General features: G+C 39.5%; 1 protein-coding gene across 1 annotated transcript in view; it reads left to right on the forward strand.

Moving 5' to 3' along the window:
* The window catches only part of MEGF10 (multiple EGF like domains 10), a 177,739-nt gene extending 163,881 nt beyond the window's left edge, over positions 1–13,858 (forward strand). Inside the window, 5 exon segments of the mRNA XM_021084704.1 lie at positions 1,349–1,472; positions 6,722–6,766; positions 7,596–7,733; positions 7,736–7,801; positions 9,563–13,858. Of these exon segments, the coding sequence (XP_020940363.1) occupies positions 1,349–1,472; positions 6,722–6,766; positions 7,596–7,733; positions 7,736–7,801; positions 9,563–9,747 (558 nt within the window). The 3' untranslated portion in view covers positions 9,748–13,858.

The following is a 21,859-nucleotide window of genomic DNA, read 5'->3' on the forward strand; positions in this document are numbered from 1 at the left end:
TTCGATCCCCAGCCCAGCACAGTGGGGTAAGGATCCTGTGTTGCTGCAGCTGCAGCTTAGGTCACAACTGCAGCTGGGATCTGATCCCTGGCCTGGGAACTCCATATGCCACAGGGTGGCTAAAAAAGAAAAAAAAAAATGTGCCTGTATGTAAACCCAAATAAGGTCCAATTGGCATTGAGCAGCAGCATGAAATGAAGAAGTTGGGGCCCTGGAGGGAAAGCCTAGGGTGGAGCATGTTCTCCTGATGCCCCTGAGCCCCCCCAGGTCAGAAGTGGTCACCCCATCCCTCAGCACATCCTCCTGTGAGGTCCAGTCCTTGGCACACACCATGGTCTTGTTTTTCTCAGTGCTATACCCCACTGTATTTTTGTGTGTGTCTTTTTAGGGCTGCACCCATGGCATATGGAGCGTTCCAGGCTAGGGGTCCAATCAGAGCTGTAGCCGCCAGCCTACACCACAGCCACAGCAGTGTGGGATCCGAGCCGCATCTGTGACCTATACCACAGGTCGAGGCAACACCGGATCCTTAACTCACTGAGTGAGGTCAGAGATTGAACCTGCGTCCTCATGGATGCTAGTCAGATTAATTTCCGCTGAGCCACGACAGGAACTCCTGTATTTTCTTTTTTAAATTTTATTTTACTTTAAGTGAAGTACGGTTGGTTTACAATATTGTGTGAGTTTCAGATGTAGAGCACAGTGATTCAGTTATATATATAAATATATTCTTTTTCAGATTCTTTTCCCTTATAGGTTATGACAAAATATTGAGTACAGTTCCCTGTGCTAAACAGCAGATCCTTATTGTTTTTCTGTTTTATGTATAGCAGCGTGTATATGTTAACCTCAAATTCCTAACTTATCCCTCCCCTATATTTCCCCTGGGGTAACCATATATTTGTTTTCTATGTCTGTTGGTCTAGTTTTATTTTGTAAATAAGTTCACTTGTATTTTTTTTTTAGATTCCACATGTAGGTGATATGCGTCTTTCTGTGTCCTACTTACTTCACTTAGTATGCTAATCTCTAGGTCCTTCCATGTTGCTCCAAATGGCATTATCTCATTCTTTTGATGGCTGAGTAATATTCCATTGTGTGTATATCCACCAGATTTCTTTATCCAGTCCTCTCTCAATGGACATTTAGGTTGCTTCCATGTCTTGGCTATTGTAAATAGTGATGCTGTGAACATTGGGGTGCATGTATTTTTCTAAACAGAGTTTTGTCCAGATATATCCCCAGCAATGGAATTGTGAGATTATATGGTAAGTTCTGTACTTAGTTTTTTAAAGAACCTTCATTCTGTTTTCTTTTTAAAATCTCGTGTTGTTTGTATTTTCAACAGTCAAAAAATAATCAGCTGTTTGTGAATCTGAAAAATGTGAATCCTGGAAAGAGAGCCCCCATGGCGGACTATACGGGGACGCTGCCTGCAGACTGGAAACATGGCGGCTACCTCAACGAGCTTGGCAAGTTCTCCACCCACCACCCCCACAAGCATCTTTATCTCTTAGTCACCCCAAACAGTCACAGATTCATGTCAGTGCCATAGTGATCTATTGAAAACATGCACCAAAAAAGTAATAAGTTTATACCTAATGCTGAATGGGGCTTCCTACTGTCCTGATTGCTTTATTTACTCAGGATTGATCGAGTTCTTACTATGACCCAGGAATCAATAAAAAGAGACAAGGATCTCTGCCTGTTTGTAGCTTCCATTCCACCTCTTGGTGTATTAACTCACCCAGTTTTTACCAGGGCTGTTATATGTCCCATTACCATCATCATCTTCTTCCTGTTGCAGCTGAGAAACTGAGTCATAAGGAGGTTCAGTAACTCGTGTCAGTCTGCAAAGCCTGTGAAATGGTAGAGCTGGGATTTGAACCCAGTATATTAACTATTTATTAATTTATTTATAGTCACAGCCATCTCATTTCAAGCTAACATAAAAGGCTTTTTTATGTGTGAAAAATAACTACATTTTCCAAAATGCACCAAAACAGGTTAGTGAGAAGAGTGGCGCTGTTAACACTTTTATACATCTCTTTATAATCTCTGGCTTCATAGAGGACAGCTAGATCTTCATATCTGCTCTGTGTTCAATCAGTAGTGATCATACACTTGGGGTAGCTCCTGGAAAACTCCACTGTACACTTGAGAGAGGATGCGAGTGGAAGGACAGATAGTGTTGTATCATGATGAGAATAGCGTTAATCTCGTGGCCTTCCTGCCAAGGGGATGGGGCTTCCTGGACCCACCCAAAGAACTGCTGTGACACCCATGGAGCATGGGCTGCATTCCTTTATTTTCAGGGTGCAGCTCGATGATAGAGTAACTAACACGTGTGCAGTGCCTTATGGGCAGCAGACCCTTGCATGAGTGGTGATTTGGCAGTAACATTGCCAGGAAGTTCCACTAAATTATAATTTCAGAAAAACAACAAATAATTTTTATATGAATATATCCCAAGTATTGTATGGAACATACTCATACTAAAAATTATTCTCTAAAATTCAATTTTAACTGGATTTCCTGTGTTTTTATTTGCTAAATCTGACACCCCTGCTCTGTGGGTCCTTCTACCAATCTTGTTTTATAGAGAAATAAACAGAGAGGTTAACTCTCTTGTCCAAGGCTTCATAGAAGGAAGGGGGTAAAACTAGGTATCAGAGTTGGTCCTCTGCCTTCTCCTCCCTATCCTGTGAGCACCAGGCCTATCAGTTCACCTGAGCCACTTGTAGGACTCAGTCCTTCTGAGCTCTGGAATCCTCTCTCACTGGAGAAATGCAGATGTAAGTAGGAGAGGAGTGCAGATTCTTTTTTATTTTATTTTATTGAATCATTCTTTAAATTCTGTAGTGCTTTACAACTTCCACACACATAATTTCATAAAATCCCATAAAACCCCCTTTAAAAAATTTTTCCACCCTTATATTGCCCCTCCCCCCCTGTCTCCCACTGGTAACCATTAGTTTGTTCTTTATATCTGTTAGCCTGCTTCTTTTCTGCTTTATTCACTAGCTTGTTGTAATTTTTAGATTCCACATATAGGTGATATCATACAGTATTTGTCTTTGTCTAACTCAATTCACTAAACATAAAGTTCTCCAAGTCCACCCGTGTTGCTACAAATGTCAAATTTTGTTCTTTTTTATGGCTGAGTAGTATTTCAGTGTGTGTGTGTGTGTATGTGTTTGTGTGTGTGTGTGTGCATGTGCGTGTGCGCATATACCACATCTTTATTTATTCATCTGTCAATGGACACTTAGATTGCTTCTTTATCTTGGCAGTTGTAAATCATGCTTCTGTGAACATAGGGGTCCTGTATCCTTTTGAATTAGCATTTTTGGTTTTTTCAGATATATATCCAAGAGTGGTGTTGCTGGGCCATGTAGTAGTTCTATATTTAGTTTTTTGGAACTCCATACTGTTTTCCATAGTGGCCGCACCATTTTGCATTTCTCCCTACAGTGTACGATGGTTCTCTTTGCTCCACATCCTCGCCAGCATTTGCTATTTATGTTCTTTCTGATGATAGCCATTCTGACAGGAGTGAGGTGATGCCTCATAGTGGTTTTGATTGCATTTTCCTGATGATTAACAATGTTGAGCATCTTTTCATGTGTCGGTTGGCCATCTGCATTTCCTCTTAGGGGAAATGTCTATTCAGTTATTCTGCCCAGAAATGAATATAAATTGGTAACTTTTATCTGCATTCTACACCAACATTATCAATAGGATGTGTATGTGTACATAGTTACGGTAAAATTATTTATATCCCTGATTCATAGTGTACCTATTGGTGAAATCATTTAACTTTGGGGAGATTAAAATTTTAAACTACATTAATAATCTAGCTCAAAGTACATGAATTAATGTTAGTGAAATACCACCTGGCACGAAGGAGGGGAAAGTTCTTTCATCCCTTCTTCTCTTAACAGATTTTGTTCTGATTCCAGAACACACAGTCACTGGGCTGGTTACATATAAATTTCTCTGCTTTCTGTCTCAGTGAGACCCAAGGGACTGATTATTAGGACCATAAAATCCTCATTGGAAATTCTGAATCTCCTTGGTTTTGTTCCCATCCAAAAGTAATTCTGCTTTTAACATCCCTTTAAAGTTGTTGCATAGAAAAAGCCTTCTCTTACAAAGAATAGAATAAGGCAAGTTATAGATACTGAACTGTGCGGTGTTTGGAGTGATGGAAAAGTTGTGATGCTGTCTGAAAGAGCCCTGAACTTGACACAAAAGCCCTGAGATCAGCTCCTGGTTCTTTGATCTGACACTATGCCACTCACTCTCTCAGGATTGATTTGTTCATTTGCAAAATGGAGGTAATGATCGCATTCTAGCTCATTGTGTGAAGGAGATTGACTTGACCATTTGAAAGCTTCTGTCGAGGGATTGGGACAGACAGGAGTTTATGAGGAAGCCCACCTGCTCCCTTATTCGAACTGCATCCTGCTTTTCCAGGCAGAGAAGGAGAAGAGGGACTCTGCCATGAATGTCTGGTCTCGTAGCCAACTCCTGTACCCCAATTTGCTCTCCACCCCATGTTGCTTTTCTCTTTAGCCCCTGGGGGAAGGCTAGCCATTGCACAGCTAAGACCAAGATGGACATTTAACAAGACTTTGCTGCAGTTTAGAGATGGCCTCAGTAATTAGGCAAAGTGTAACGTAGATAACTATTCTTTGATTAGGCTCCTCTTGGGGCACATGCTCTGCCTGTTTTCATGGGTTCCTTTAAAAAGTATGGGAATCTCTAAGATCACCCTCACTTCTGATATCAACTACAATTTGTAAGGTCCTCAAGTCCACCCACAGGATCAATCTTTTGCTAGAAAGATAGAACTCACTAAAAGCTGTTGAACTCATGGTTACAGTTTGTCACGGCAAAAGGGTACAAATTGAAATCAGTGAGGGAAGACCCACGGGGGTTAGAGTCCAGGAAAGTTCAAATTATGTAACTTCCAATTGTCGTTTCCCAGTGGAATCATAGAAGGTGCTGGCAACAATGCATGAAAATACACATAGTACCACCAACCAGGAGGCTCCCCTCAGCATTGGTGTCTTGGGCTTTTGTTGGGTCTTGGTTCACATGGTTGACTGCCCACATGGTTGACTTTAGTCTTCGGCTCATCTGGAGGTCCATCCAATGTCAAGTAGCCCAACCTTGTCCCATAATCATTTTTTAGACTATTCAGGCCCCCAGGTAAACAAAAACAGTCCTATGAGGCAGGACATTCTAAAGACTTAGAGATCAGCTCCCAGGAACCAAAGGTAAAGGCCAGGCCTCTTTGGGAGAAGGTTAATTCTTCACTGCACATTCTTTTTCCCTGTCTTCCTGCACACCTTGGTGCCTTTCCCACCAGCTGGGAGCTTGCTGGGCTAGACTTCACATGCCAGATCCAAGAGGGCATGCCTGAAGAGGAAAACATCCCTGTTTCCTGGCCTACAATTGGTAGTAGACATCCACTTTCTCTTTCAGGAATTCCCACTCTTTCTCCACAAAAGTGTGTCCCCAGGAAACATCACTGTCTGAACATGGGTTTAACCTCACTCTTAGAAGAGCGTGCACAGACATGTGTGTAGGGGATCATTTCCTCACTCTTCTATTTATTTGAATGTTCATCACAAGTTACTCATTTATTCTGATTTTTTTTCAGTATTTTTATTCTTTCTGTTATAGTTGATTTACAATGTTCTGTCAATTTCTGCTATACAGTAAAGTGACCCAGTCAGATAGATAGATAGATAGATAGATAGATAGATAGATAGATAGAAAGGTAGATACATTCTCTTTCTCACCTTATCAGCCATCATGTTCCATCACAAGTGACTGGATATAGTTCCCTCTGCTATACAGGAGGATCTCATTGCTTATCCACTCCAAATGCAATAGTTTGCATGTACTAATCTCAGACTCCCAGTCCACATACTCTCTGTTTTTAACCTAAGTCTGTAACATTTCTTTAAGGATGATGGCACTTGCCTTGGAAGGCTTACAGACAGACTGGAGCTGATGGTGTTGTGACACATTAAGTGTTACAGTAGCTGAAACACCATCCATGTATATGGTCCCTTGGAGTTCATAGTGCCTTTCCCTAGGCTCTATGTCACTTTGTGTTCACAATAGCCCTGTAAAGTTTAGAAGACAGGTTGTGTTTCTCCCATTTTAGAGGTAAGAAAATGGAGACTCAGGGAGTTGAACATCTTGTGCAAAGTCATGTTGCCAACAGGTGGTGAAATCCCAGTCCTTTGTCTCAGCTCTAGCCTTTCTGTGTCCTCTTCCTGGGGCAACCTTGAATCAAGTGTACTGATTCATCCATGCCTCAGTTTCTACCCTGTATTTACCAGCCTTTCCCAGAGTCACTGAAATGAGCAGGAGAATGCTTTGAATTTGTATATACCTAGCTAGATGGCTAGGTAGATAGATACGCATGCTTAGAATTCATTTAAGTACACACATATATGCTTATACACAGAATGATAAACATATATACACACATACATACATAAAACATTTTTAAAACTCTTAAGTGTTGAAGACATCTGGCACGGGCCATCTGGTGTCAAGGGGTGGAAAGCAGCAGCTTGGTTATTTCCTGCAGTGGAGAGACAGCCCACACCAATTTCCTCCAGTGGCCTGAGACTATTAGGTGGGTTTTTTTCTTCCTTTCAGTCCTCACTGAGAGTTTTTTCTTCTTTTACCACAGGTGCTTTTGGACTTGACAGAGGTTATATGGGAAAATCCTTGAAAGGTATGGTGTAAGTTTGAAGAAGAAATACATTTCTCAGAATCACATTTTTTTTTTAAATCTTCATCTCAGAGACAGAAATGATTTGTTAAGCCAGCCAAAGTGGCCATGGACAGAAAATATAGAACTCTTAGTGTGGTCAGTTACTCCAACAGACACACAGACACATTTGACTGACAGCAAACGAGTGGCTATTAGGTGGATCTTGTTAGACCGAAACCTTGGAGAACCAAGGTTCGGTTTGCTGAGAAAACATTCATCCTTCCTTTCAAAGAAATGTGGTTTATGGGGAGAGAGAAATGTGAAAAAGAAAATAGCAGTGAACATAGGAAGAGTATGTACATGTTCACGGAGGCCAGCTTTTCAGGAGGAATTTGAATAATAACTTCACGTGCCCAGAAACCTTTGTGAGGTTTCACAAAGACACCTCACAGCCCGGGTGTCTTCCTCACCAGGAAAATAGAACCTTCTTGTGCTCCTGAGGCAGCAGTAACTGGTGTCTTGACTGAAGGCTTCAAAGATTCAGAGACCATTAGTAAAATAGGAATTAGTTTTATTTGAATGTGATAATAAACATGAAATCAAATCCATGATGTTTACCTTGTTCCTCAGCAGCTAAAATTACTCTAGGGTGGGTACTTTTATAGCAGAGTCTCATCAAAATAAGTAGGGAAATGGATACTATTATTTTCATTATTAAAAATAGAAAACTAGCCACAAAAAAGAAAACCTTTTTTTAAATTACTTGGGCAATGTCCAATTATCGCCAAGAAAATAAATGTTGCCCATGAAATAGCATTTGCTTCCTCCCCCACCCCGTCTCTCTTCACAGACCTGGGAAAGAATTCTGAATATAATTCAAGTAACTGCTCCCTAAGCAGCTCTGAAAACCCATATGCCACCATTAAAGACCCACCTGTCCTTATCCCCAAACACTCAGAGTGTGGCTACGTGGAGATGAAGTCCCCGGCTTGGAGGACTCCCCATACGCAGAGATCAATAACTCAACTTCAGCCAACAAGAATGTCTATGAAGTTGGTAAGTTGGCCTAGCCAAAGAACTTCGTGTATAGGAATTTTCTATTGAAACAATTTTAAAGTCCTTGAGAGTAGTTCAGTTCTAAAAAAATGTATTGAAAATAATGGTCCGTATTTTAAATGCAACCTGTGTTTAGGGTGATCACATTAGCTGGTGTCAAGTGAACTTTTCAGGGAAAATACCATTTTGGAAATTCACAGCAAGGGTTCTCTTACCTCCAACCTGGTCATCCTTCTTTTGTTTTGTAACCATAGTGAATATTTTAGCACACATGTGGAATAGCGAATATATATCATATTAGCTCATATGTCAAGTTAGCCAAAACAAATGGGTCAAGTGGATTAAACAGGAGGTTCCATTTCCTGGTTGCCTTCATTATATTAATATGATGATTTTAGCAGGATTGGAACATTCTACTTTTAAATTTGTCTAATAGATCTGTAAGAGTCTCGAATGTGAATCTGGTAGAAATTAAAAGAATTTAATTAACATTAAGAGTTATTTTAATTGCCCTTACAAATACCATTTGAAGAAAGTTGAAATATACCAGAGCTATCCTGAGCTAGATAGTAGAACTTTATATTTCAGTTTTCTTTCTCCATCTCTCGGTATTTATATTTAAACTTGAAAAAATGATCTACTGCAGTTGACCCTTGAACAACATGGACTTGAACTGCATGGATCCACATAACATGGATTCTTTTAAATAACTGATACTACAGTTCTATGAAATCTGCAGTTGGTTGAATCCAAGGCGTGAAACTGTAGATAGGAGGGCTGGTGGTGAAGTTACCTGTGGATTTTCACATGCAGTAGGTTGTGGGTCCGTGTGGGGCCTTCTAACCCTGTGATGTTCAAAGGTCACTATACTTGTAAATGAAGTAATTAGTTAAACTCTAGTCACTACACACCAGTAATTAATTCTATGCTATAGTCATGTCACTGCAAAGATGTATAAATCTTTTTAAATTTGAAGACAGCTTTTAAAAAGGAAGCCAGGAGTTCCCATTGTGGCTCAGCGGTAAACAAACCCAACTAGTATCCATGAGGATGCAGGTTTAATCCCTGGCCTCCGTCAGTGGGTTAAGGATTCGGGGTTGCCGGGAGCTGTGGTGTGGGTCACAGACAAGGCTGGATCCTGTGTTGCTGCAGCTGTGGTGTCGGCCAGTAGCTGTAGCTCTGATTCTACCCTAGCCTGGGAACCTCCATATGCCACAGGTGTGGTCCTAAAAAGCAAAAAATAAATAAAATGGAAGCCATACTGGACCAAATTTATTTTTGAGAATTCAGTAACATTTCCCCTTTGAGCTGACACCTGAGCCCACCGCTGTAAATGGGAACTCAGTTAACTGAGTCCTCTGTCCTGAACCTGTGAGCTTGTTACATGTTTCCAGGAAGCAAGTGAATCCAGAGGACCACATTGTTGTTATTCGCAGAGGAAGGGGTTTGGACTAGATTAGCTCCCAGGCTTTTTCAGACAGTGATTCATATCTGGGGGTTCTGTATACTCCCTTGATGTTTTCATTCCAGCCATGCAGTCCTCTTTCATTCTAAACACCATGTGTGTGAGTCGGTGGGTCAACCAACCACAGAGTAACCACCTCTATGTGATTATAAAAGAATCATTTGTTTTCAAAATAACATTTTCCTGTATTTTTATAAAAGCTCCTCTAGTGTGTTTGATATTTGCAAGAAATGACACACTCTTTTTTAAAAAACATTTCCATTGCCAGTAAATTAATGTACTCCTGGTTGTCACAGAACCTACGGTGAGTGTTGTCCAAGGAATATTCAGCAATACTGGGCATCTCACTCAGGATCCCTATGACCTCCCAAAGAACAGTCACATCCCTTGCCATTATGACCTGCTGCCAGTCCGAGACAGTTCATCCTCCCCCAAGCGAGAGGATGGTGGCAGCAGCAGCAGCAGCAGCAGCAGTGAATGACACCAAAGGACCACTGGGTCGCCGCTGGAACCCTTTCCAGAACTGCAGTTCGGTTCTTCTCCTCCTCAAGTTTGCCATCTTATGTGAATGGTCATCTACTCGGTAGGCAGTTGTTGGACGTGAACCAGAAAGCTCAAAGCTGAGGCTGACTGACCGTAGGTCCTTTTTGTCCAGGTGGCTCAGAAGGAAATATCAATGTGATTTCTCATTCTTGTTAGTTTTAGAACTGCACTCGTGAAGCATGACTTTTTGTAAAATCTTGGCTAAAAGCATGAACTTGCAGGACTCTTTCAAAGACACAGGTTGCAATGGACATTGGTACTGTTGCTTGAAAAATTAAGATTTAAATATTTTCCTTTTCACGTGCATCATAGAGCTGTATCTGAGATGGTGCAGTTTGCCATACAATTTACTTCATAAACATAAGAAGCATTCAACATGTAGAAGAAAAGGGGCATATTATGGAGTCCTTATTTAACTTTTTTCAGCTGGACTCGGAGTTGTAAGGATAATATGAACCCTGCCAGAAACATTCTGCCAAATGGCATTACTGGATAGACTCTGAATAAACTCTAGAGGTGGATGGCAAATTTAAATATGAAAACTTTAAATGTTTTTTAGAAGGAAGAAATGTACAATTAGAATTACATTAGAAATACTAGAATTATTGCAGAATCAATACACAGATGTGCCCGGCAGTGATGCTTCTTCCCTGTCTTGAACCCTGGGCCCACTTTAGATCCATGACGTTATTCTGAACATGGTCCCCATCATAACATTCACCACTTGAGATCCGTAACATATCAATAATTATTTCATAAATATAGAAGTGAAATAATTTTATTTTTGACAGATTAGATGGAATGAGTGTATAATGACTGGAAAAGTGTGTAAATTTTAGGTGTAAGATGACTCTTAAGTTTTGTAAACCATTAGTAATACCCGCTGTAATATAGAATTAGCAGAAAGTTTTCATTAATTTTTCCCTAGAAGCGACCGAAATATTTTTGTGCATATTTGAGAAAAGGGCACTTTCCTTTTATTAATTGTTGATGTAGAGAAACTATGCTTAAGCTGGTCTTTTGCATTGCTAATATGACATGTACCCCATTTTTCATTAATTTGTATTTCCATTTTTAAGTTGTATATTCTATGTTTTGTAGTGTTTGGATTGTTAATGAAAAAATATTATATGTTTATTGTTTCTTGTATCACGGCCACTTTTTGCTTGAGAAAAATGCGTTGTTCTTTTTTTCTTGTGGAGAGAAGAGATGAAAATATATAAATCGAATCCATTAAAATCGGCCATTACTAAAATAGTGCAGTAACCACAGATGAATGGCTTATAATTGAAGTGGAGAAGTGTTTTAATGTTCTGAAATGGAGTTCATTTTGATCTGTGGGTCCTGAATCTTGGTTAAACCGAGAAGTGAGCTGGGCAACCACGGCTGCCAAGCAGGTACCACAGTCTGATCTTCCTAATCACCATCGTTTGGGTAGTTTGATAATAGATCATTCAGACTGGGACACTTTTGCCTTTTTTTTTTTTTTTAGGCCGCACCCATGGCCTATGGAGGTTCCCAGACTAGGGGTCCAATTGGAGCTGCCACTGCTGGCCTACACCACAGCCACAGCAACGCCAGATCCTTAACCCACTGAGCGAGGCCAGGGATCAAACCCACATCCTCATGGATGCTTGTTGGATTCACTACTGCTGAGCCACAATGGCAAGTCCAGACTGGGACACTTGTGAGAATCAGTGAGGGTCTTAGTGATAATTATCCTGCAGTGTGCTTAAATGTGGTCTATCCCAGGCAAACCAGGACGGATGCTCTTCCTGGGCAAGACCTATGCAATAACATTTTCACTCCAAGGTCGTTACCTCAAGAGAATGCCAATTCGATGCAGGAAAACAAGTTTGTCTTTGACCTCCCTGAGCAAGCTGGAGGCTGAAAGGCAGAATGAAGAAGCAACTTCGAGAGAGGAAAACATGAAACCCTATGTGGTATCCTCTCTCAGTGAGTCAGTTAACAAATACGTCTTGTGCCCCTCTTCTGCCGGTCGTGGACAGAGGGCATTGTTCCTGCCAGTTACTGAGTTGGGTATCCACTGCTTTCACGTCACCCCCCTGCACCTGTGATGGGGGTATGGTCGGGTGGATACGAGAACAAATAACGTAGAGCATTCACCCTCTAATCGCTTTTTCTTTAGGGAATTCCGAAGCTAACTCCGGGAAATGGGGAATTGCCTGGAACATACCTTAGAAACAATTGATTTATTTCAACAGTTACCCACTAGTTGGCCCTTGACTCTAGGGGTTAGACATCTAAGTGAGACACCTATGGATCAGTAGCCACCAAGAATCCTTTTCGGTTGGAAGAAATAATTCTTTCCCCTTCTTTTTTGAGATTCATGTCTTCAGAGCTCCACAGTGAGTTGTTCCCTTCTACTCCCTAGAGAGAAGTTTTTTACCAAATACCTGTTTCTTTTCTCATTCCACTATTAAAAAAAAAAATATGAAAGCTTCATATACAAACGGTACAAAGGCAACAGCAATATGAATAGAAAACCTGGGCAGCAGATGTGGGCTTCAAAAGGGGACACTGCCATTGCTCCCTGTGCAATCTTTCTGACAGACCACTTGTTCAGGGCAGCTGCTGTCCTGAAACAACATTTGTACCTGGGGCGAGTCTTGCTTATCAGGGATCGCTTAGGACTTTGCAGACAACAGAACGCAAAGCATTTTGGATATTGTAAAATGACACATTATATATGAGGCGTCTAGTTGAGAGGTCAAAATGTTCTAGATACTTCGATGTAGGCTTGGGTAAACAGAGAAAGAGTTTTGTCAGAATGAGAGTTCAAGACAAAAAGACCTGAAATTTTCCTTCCCTGGAATTACCATTCAGACATTTCCAGAGATATCAAATTTAGTTGAGTGGTGACATCATTCTTTGTATACCGTGAATCTATTCTTATGAACTTTGAACCATATTAATTTAGGATCCTAAAAAATCATCGCTTCCCTATAACTTATGGTGATCAAAGCAGGGAATGAATTTGGCAATATGTACAAAAGTCCTTCATGTAGGAATGTAGCCAAACTGTTATACTTTCCCTAGAGGTTGATGTATCGAAAATTTGTAAACTTCTTGTATTTATTTATAAATACAGAAAAACTAGCTCCAAATGATAGCTCATATGTTTGCTTTCATACAGAGAATGGTATTGTAGGTGATAAGGAACCATACACACTTTTTACAATGTTTCATATAAATTCCTCTCCCAGGCTATAGTAGTAATGTTGACAGGGAGCTTAATGTGTTTAGCATTATCTTTATGGAAAATTATTCACCAATTTCAGGAAAACCAACACAGAATTTTATAATAAGATAGTTTATAACCCGTCCTGGCCAAATCCATTAGCACAATAACTATGTGTTGTGAGAACTACAGACCATTTTATAAAAATCTGATCATGTTGACCCCAAAGTGCTGCAGTCTTCATTATCAATTCTTGAGATTTTTAAACTATAAATATTGCACAAGTTGCACAAAGTATTACAATACCATGTAGAATTCATGTCAATGTTCGGAGTCCACTTACTCCTTAAAATGAGATGAAATCACACAAAAAATTGAGTTTTAAGGTTATATTTTTAAAGTAATGTATTTTTGATCTTTGAATAACATCTTTATTATTCGCAATAAATATTCAAGTGATGCGTTGGGCTGAAAGGCTTTATGTCATGGACGTGTACCTAGGTGTGTAAGTGTGAGCCACTTGGCATGGATAGGTGCTTGTCTATCAACTAAAGATGTATGGCAGACTGCCCTTTTATCCTCTTAAGATTGGTGTCTTAACACTAGGTCTGTTTGTGCTAGTTCAGTATTTAGTCCAGGCTTCCTTTTGATATGAACAAATCACAATATATATTTTTAAAAGGAAAAAATTAAAACACATTAGGATTTATTTGATTGTAGCAAACAAAAAATGCTTTCATGTTAAAACATGTCTTTTCCAAAGATAAATTAAACTTTCAGCAGTATTAGCCTGTGTTGTCATTTATATGACCAAATAAGTTTATGGATTAATGCAATAAACTTTCTAATAAAAAAAAACTTTAAAGTAGTGTGTATTTCCATGCTTGATTCTATTGTTAAAGAGAAGAAAAAATTTAATGGCCCTACTGGAAAAATTAGTATTTTTTCATGTGCGGCCCCATAGCACTTTATATATATACATTTAAAACATGATTATATTTTACTATATTTTATTTATCGCGTACCAGCTTTTTTTTCAGATCCCTTTTCTTTTAAGGACAGAGGCAACATTTTATTATTTTTGGATCCCTGGTTAGTGGCTGAGGGATCTCTGTCAAAAGCTTCAGATTATCTTATGTGAATTTGCTTTTTAAATCTCAGTAGCTTGTTAATGCTTTCTTTTATTTAAAAAAAAAATGTTTGAAGCTTCCACTGTATAGCACTGTGTTCTAGGGGTCAAACATGAATAAAACATTGCTTCTTCTCTCAATAACTGTTTATTTACTGAGGGCCTGAATGCCAAGCACAGTTGGGGATGCAGAGAAATAGAAGCCATGAGCTAAAGCAGCTCATTACTTAGTTAAGAGAATAAATCATCTTATTCGCTGCATGACTTTGGTAAGTTACTTCTCAGGACCTTGGTTTCTATATTATAATATGCTGGAAATAATAGTACCTATTTCAAGGGGTTTTGTGAGAATTCAATAACTTTATGCACTTTAGTGCCTGACCGGAGTAGATAGCTGGTAAGTGTTACCCATTATAACTATTATGAAAAATTAGCTAATGATCTGAGCCAGTTTGCAACAACTGGATGAGTGATGAGGCTGGTAAACCTAAAGTAAGCATTTAATGAACATTATGAAAGCTACATATTCATCTGACCATATCCTGATCTATTTTTATACTGTAAAAAATTCCATGTGTATTTTATATCAAAGTGTAATTTGGGAAAGCAATACTAATATATTTCATCTTCTAGCAATATGTTATCTTCCAAAGCCTTGAGAATGATTTCTAAATTTGTGGGTTTGTGGGAAGGTGATGCCCTGGGCTCATAGTCCCATCCTGGAAAATGCAGCCGGCCAAAAATTCAAGGGCTGACCTGGGGGACCTGCAAAGGTTCCACATACAGTGATCCCTCAAGTCCTTGAAAGAAGGTGCAGGCAGAAGGCAAAATATCAATGGGAGTTGCTGGAAGTTGGTGAGGGTGTGCTATGGGGAAGGGAGCATGGGGAGAGCCAGCTGACCTGGGGGATACACAAAGAAAAAGAAAGGGAATGCTGTCTCTGCAGTTTGCACTATGCAGCAGTGAGAGGCTGTTTCTGCATGGTCGCATCTCAGGAGATATACTTTCCATGTTGGGCTGAGTCAGCCTCACCCATCTTGGGCTCTGGAACCGGAGGACTTTTGCCACTCGTATTGACAAAGAGGCCACAGAATTACTAGCCGCCCACTGAAGGAAGAATCCTCTGCTCTAGTAATTCCTGCAGCCTCTCCAGAAAGAACCAAAGAGATTCACAGAAGTGGTGAAAACCAGCAGACTATCAACATGAATAGGCAGAGAGAGATCACAAGCCACTTCGTGGGAACATGCAGCCCAGGTGAAGGAAAAGAGGCTAATCTAGAAACCTGCAATAAAGCCTCAATAGTGGAGGTGAAGCTAATGAAGAAAATGGAAGAGAACCTAGATAAAAAATAATTTTAACTCTTAAAAGGATAGAATTGTAGTACCAGAGAGTTCCTTGCCACTGAAAATAAGGATTTCCCAATTTGACAATTTAATAGAAGAATGTAAAACAAAAAGTATGGTAACTGCTGAGGTTGAATTCGTGTTTTAGAAGATGAAATGTGATTAGGAGAAAATGTAAAAAATGGTGATCATGGGTGAGAGAACTAGGAAAGTATTGTCTAAGAGACCCAATATTGAAACAGCTGCTGATCCAGAAGGAGAAAAACTTGGAGAAATACTAACCAAAGAACTCACAGAAGAAAACGTCTATAAACTATGCCCTTGCATAAGTGAATTTTTCAGAGTTTTAGATTTTTCTTTCAGATATGAAAGGATCTATTGACTAATAAGACAGAATTAATGAAAAAAAATAAGGAGAGAGGAAAATACTGGTGAAATTTCCAAACTCTAAGGCTATAAAGACAACGTAATACAAGTAGAATAACAGACTGCCTACAAAGGAAAGATAATTAGATTGACTAGAGAGAGTGTAGGTTGGGTTTATGGAAGAAGTGATTTTTAAAAACTTCAGAGCAGAACTTAAGTCCATTAATTTCTTGTAACCCCCACTAACTACCCCACACAACAGAACATACTGCTGAACGAATGCTTGAACATTTCCGTTTTCTAGGCTTCTGCCGAACCATACAGGCTAGTTTTGCTTTAGCTGCATCTTATGTATTAGGACAGTTGGGAGAACAGACAGCAACACTATCCCCTCTGAAGGTCCAGCCATGATCAGGAAATTGAGACATTGCTTCCCAAGTGCTTGGAATAGAACTTTAGATGTCATACTGAAATTGTAAGAATTCAGTGCTTGTGGACAAAAGCCCAAGTTGATTGATGCAGTCATCATCACATATCCCATGCCAGTTTGGAGGCTCAGTGCTAGCACCCATGCATGCATTCTACCAAGTGTGTCCCACCACAAAGTATTGTGAAGAAGGCAGAGCTACTATTTGTCATCACGTTCCAATGTTTAGAATTATGTTGTAAGAATGATTTTATAGTTAATGAGAAAGAGACCATCTTTCTTATAACCCATTTCACATGGACGGCTGGCAAACCTGACTTGACAATAGTATAGTATTTCATATTATATAATATAGTCAGTATATCAATATAAGGAATATTGAAGTTGTTAATATTAAGTATTTTGCTTTTAGTTAAATATCTAAATCTTATGTATAACAATAAAAAAGAAGAGGCTTTTAGTCCTCTCTGTGCCCCTGATGTTTTGTATATTAACAAATTATTCAAAATTGGATAGAATTTAATAATTCAAGATAATGATTCTATTGTACACATCTTACTGTACAAGAATTTTAAAATTTTTTTATTTTGCACATTTGTTATTTCTCAAAGAGATAAAATACAAAAGGAACAGTGGTTGTTTTTAAAGAAGAAAGTAAAACAGTTTTCAATGTCCCTATCATCTTACTTATACATTCATAGGATTTTTGTTACTATTTTTCAAAGTTTGTCTCATCCCCCCAAATTTGGGGAAGATTTTTTTTAAATAAATGCTTTCAGAGCTAAGAAACTAGTACAGACTATTCTGGTTTGACATGTTTGTAATATCAATTAGTTCTTGAGAATGAGGTCCATATTAAAGGGAGGGTTGTTAGTTCATATGCAGCTTTACCTAGGGAGAGGGAACTAGAATAAGGGGAGTTGAATTACAGTCTTCAACAGTGAAGGGGAAAAATACTGTTGCCTGCTGCTTAATCATCACTTCTTGAGAAAGGCCTTTCCTGACTACCTGTGTGGAATGGAACTACCATCCTATATCCTTTTACCTGCGTGATTGTCTTCATGCAGCTTGATCTCTGATGTTATATCATTCCATCTCTTTGTTTATTCATGTATTGTTTGTCTTTTCAACTAGAATGTAAGCTCCATGAGGACAAGATCTTTTCTGTATCCTCAGAACACTCAATACTGTCTAGCCCATGACAGGGTTTCAATAAATATTGATTGATTGAATGAATGAATAATGGCTTCTGCTCACTTTGGCAATGCCAATTTTGGTTTTGTTCTTCCTCAGCTTTCTTCTTAGGTGACTTGGAAATGTTGCTTCTTCCGTCCCATTCTACAGCTTCAGTAAACCATGATAAGAGCTTCAAGTTCAGGAAGCTGCTAATCTCAAGGGCTATAGGACAACAGTGGCCTGTCTGGCAAAATACTTTCTTATTTCATTTCAAACCTCAAGTCAGGTCTTCGATATTTTACCCATGAAGCTGAGACCTACAACTCCAGAGATTATGGATGTAAAGAGCATTTGCATTGACTTTTTCAAGAGATTACTAGGGAATGTATCTTAGTGGGAAATGCTATACTCAAGCTCTCCTGCTCTTTGTTTCCATGAGCCTCTATTATAGCCAAGTTGTGCTGTATGCTGGTCTTCATTTTCCACCCGGCCCCCAGCTTCTTCTTCCCTTCACTTCCCCCCATCTGCCTCTTTGTCCCTGTGGCTACCTGTACAACATTTGCTCCAAGGCCATGCTTTCCATACGCTGCTCTCAGGCAATGGCCGAGTGCAGGAAGGAAACCAAGGAAATCCCTTTTCTGTGAAATGAGAGACTCCCTTGACAGGTGACTATGACTCAAAGACTTCCCATTGGTCTGACCAAAACTTTTGTAGAACTGTACTTGCACTCAGGATCTTGTTTCTTTCTCTCCTTCACAGGACCAGACTCGTATCAGACTAAAGAGACTATATGAGCCAGGTATATCGAGGTAAAAATACACCTTATGAAATCTGCCCTGTGCAAACATCTGCATGGTCTGCTTTATGGTGGCACTCTGATCTCTTATTTAAGTTTGTGCTCCCTCCCTTCCTCAGTCTCAGCCTTGTGACACCAGCGGAATGCTGGTAAATATTTAATGGTCAGCTTCTAAAAGAATGGAAAGGCAATGATTTGTCACATTTGCCCATTTCCATGGTGTAAAGGCACCCACCATGGCCAGTTTGAAAGTCGAAACATGACATCACTGGATGTGGAGTTAGGAGAGATTCTCAGTAGCCGGTCATTATATAGCATTCCCACAATAGATGTCATGACCTCAAGGGCATAACATAGTAAAAGGTAGGAAAATAATTTAAATGGCCAAATTTTGAATATTTATTACTTTTAAAAATATAATGTATTGACTTGTAAGCTTATATACTTTGGTTTTAGTAGTGGCTGTGTTTAACAGTTGGCTCACAAAATTACTGAAAATTTAACAGTTTGTTCTCACAAGCCCATATGAGCTGCCTCAGTATATTTCTAGGTTACCACAAATAGAGCATCCAAACAGAGGGGCCAGGATTTTTACCCAAAATATGGCCACTGACTCACTTGTATAGTATAGGAGCCAGAAGGGACTTGGAGCCTATCTCCTGCATTTTCATTTTATGTCCAGAAAAATGAAAGTCCCAGAAGTTTATTCAAGCAAGCACTTATTTACTACAAATACTATGAGCAGGGTCTCCTTGAATGTATATATTCCTGCTGTGTTCATCTTACTAGAAAAAGATGATAGCAACTGGATTCCCTCTTTCTTAGCAAAGGCTGACTAATTATTTGGCCAGGAAGGAGCCCCCCTCATTAGTCACTTTCCTATGAAGCATTGAATTGGAGGATGACTCTATGCAAGGAGTCCTAGGCTCCATATAATATATACACTCTTAACATGAGGATTTATTCATGAATTGCCTTTCAGAAAAAAAAGCACTTAATGCAGGAAAGTATTTAATCACACCATTCTTTATAACTATTTGCCGAGTTCCTTAACCCTGTGAGTAATAGAACCCACTTGAGACTTTTTCCAGGATGAATGCCTAATACATGCCATTAAAAATACATGACTCTGTTCTAATAACTATATTAACTATTTTCTTCATGTTGCACTAGTTTTTTTTTAAAAATATTCACTTTAATATTTCTGCTCACTAAATAGCTAGGCATTGATAGCCTCATGTTTGGATTATTGCTATATATTTATTAAGTAAAGAAGAATGTCCTGATTATTTTTACTCGAGGTAGATTTTCTTTTTTGGCAGGAAACAAACTGGAGTGGAGTAACTTGACAAAGATAATTTTAAAACATTAGAATGAAAGGCAGGATTTTTCTTATTTGCCTGAGACGTTGAAAGAGAACCATGAGGGGCTAAGCTGAAATGTTGACCTCCAGAAAGAACGTATTTTTTAAAAAAGGAGAAAAGGAGGAGGGGTGAGCTAGGAAACAGATACAGAGAATGAAAATATTGCTATTTATTTTCCCTCACAGAGAAAAGTATAAGGTGATCGCCAGTGGGCATCTTTTTTTTTTTTTTTTGGTCTCTTTTTAGGGCTGTACCTGTGGCGTATGGACGTTCACCACGAGCTATAATTGCCAGCTACACAACAGCCACAGCAACTCCAGATCCCAGCCACGTCTGCGACCTATACCACAATAGCTCATGCAATGCCAGGTCCTTAACCCACTGAGCAAGGCCGGGAATCGAACCTTGTCCTCATGGATACAGTCAGATTCGTTTCCGCTCAGCCCCAATGGGAACTCCACCAATGGGCATCCTTATACCTGGAATGGGGACCCATGGGGCCATATTAATCACTAGAAAATGCCTTTTGGTTATGAAGAGTTACCATTTCCCTTAGCAGGGTAGCTGATTCTTCTTCGAGCTCAGCACCTGGTATAAATAAAATAGGATTCTTATAATCATTTTGATTGAACAAACAAGTATAAGAACATTATGTTCTTCATTAATGCTTTGGATACTTTTAAAGTAAAAGTCAGTATTAAATATCATAAACAGTAAAAAGACACAGTGCCATTAAACAAAAGTTTAAAGACTAAGCATAATATATTAAAACATTGTCGTGTAACTTTATATATCACATAATACAAGATAGAGTTCCTCTTTGGCTCTTACTGGTTCTAAAGGCAGACTAAAATCATTATCTGTAAGAAAAACTGTATAACCACCCGTGGTGATTAAGGAAAACATTTGCTGGGTGTTTACATCCTGAATTATGCATTAAAAAAAAAAAAAAGGAAAAAACTAGGGAGTTCCCATTGTGGCTCAGCAGAAACGAATCCAACTAGTATCCATGAGGATTGCAGGTTCAATCCCTGGCCCTGCTCAGTGGGTTAATGATCCGGCATTGCCAGTGATCTGGGGTGTAGGTCGCAGACACAGCTCAGATCCTGCACTGCTGTGGCTGTGGAATAGGCTGGCAGCTGCAGCTCCGATTCGACTCCTAGCCTGGGAGCCTCCATATGCTGAGAGTGCGACCGTAAAAAGACCGGAAAAAAAAAAAAATCTAGACTCACCACTTTAGAGTCCGAGCTCTTATATTGTTAGAAATTGGTGCAGTGGTTAGGGGAAAACAAGTTCTCCCAGGAAAACCTCAGAAGAATCTGGGAAAACCAGCAACTGCTCTCCGAGGCAGGGAGTGCAGTGGCCCCACCCAGTAATGGAGCTGGCTGGTGACCTCAGCTCTTAGGGGTGTGATCAGCCAGTACCCAAATCCTCTGGTCTCAGTGGATTTCTTCTTGACATTCCTTCTCACAGCTGTTCTCAGCATCTTGTTACTGAAAGCACACAAAAGTAGAGACTGTGACTTATTGCATGGCTGTCACGTTGTTAGCTAGAAGGGCTGCACATTCCTAAATGGACCTTGAAGATGTTGCTGTAATTTGTGCTGGTCTACAGAGGACATCTCACCCTTTGAACGCCTCCCCGACCTTCGACCCACCCCATCCAGACACATATCTCTTCCAAGTCCTCTTCCAAGTGGCATTGCTTTGTGTTGCAAAGGAGATTTTGCTTGCATATTTAAGGAATTCTAACCTCAATTTTAGGGTTAGTCACAGTCAAACTCTGGTCTCTCCATTTATTTCACCTTCTCTCCATAGATACCTTACTATCTTCATTGTCTGTTTTTGCAATGCTGTAGAAGTGGTTTTTATTGTGACTACTTCAAATTCTTTTCTGGGATTGAGAGGAACACACTCTAAATCAATATCATTGGAGAATGATAGAAAAAAGGAGAAATGTAAGAGGAGCAAGATGGGTGACAAATTTCCAGCTTTGACACTTTTTATGATCTTGATCAAGGAAATTCATTTCACTTGACTCTGTTTTATTTTCCTGAAAAGAAAACTACAGACACCCTTCTCAGAGACCTAGCATAACCTGTGAAGTATATATTGGAAAACTCCAAATGAATGTGTTACCTACTGGAAAATAATATAAAATAACTTTAAGAGACACCAAAATATTCTGTTGAAGCTTGAATTTACAAAAATTGTCATTGTAGAAGGAACAAGAAGGAAGGGATATAA

Source organism: Sus scrofa, chromosome 2 (genome assembly GCF_000003025.6).
Source record: "Sus scrofa isolate TJ Tabasco breed Duroc chromosome 2, Sscrofa11.1, whole genome shotgun sequence".
NCBI classification, from domain to species: domain Eukaryota; kingdom Metazoa; phylum Chordata; class Mammalia; order Artiodactyla; family Suidae; genus Sus; species Sus scrofa.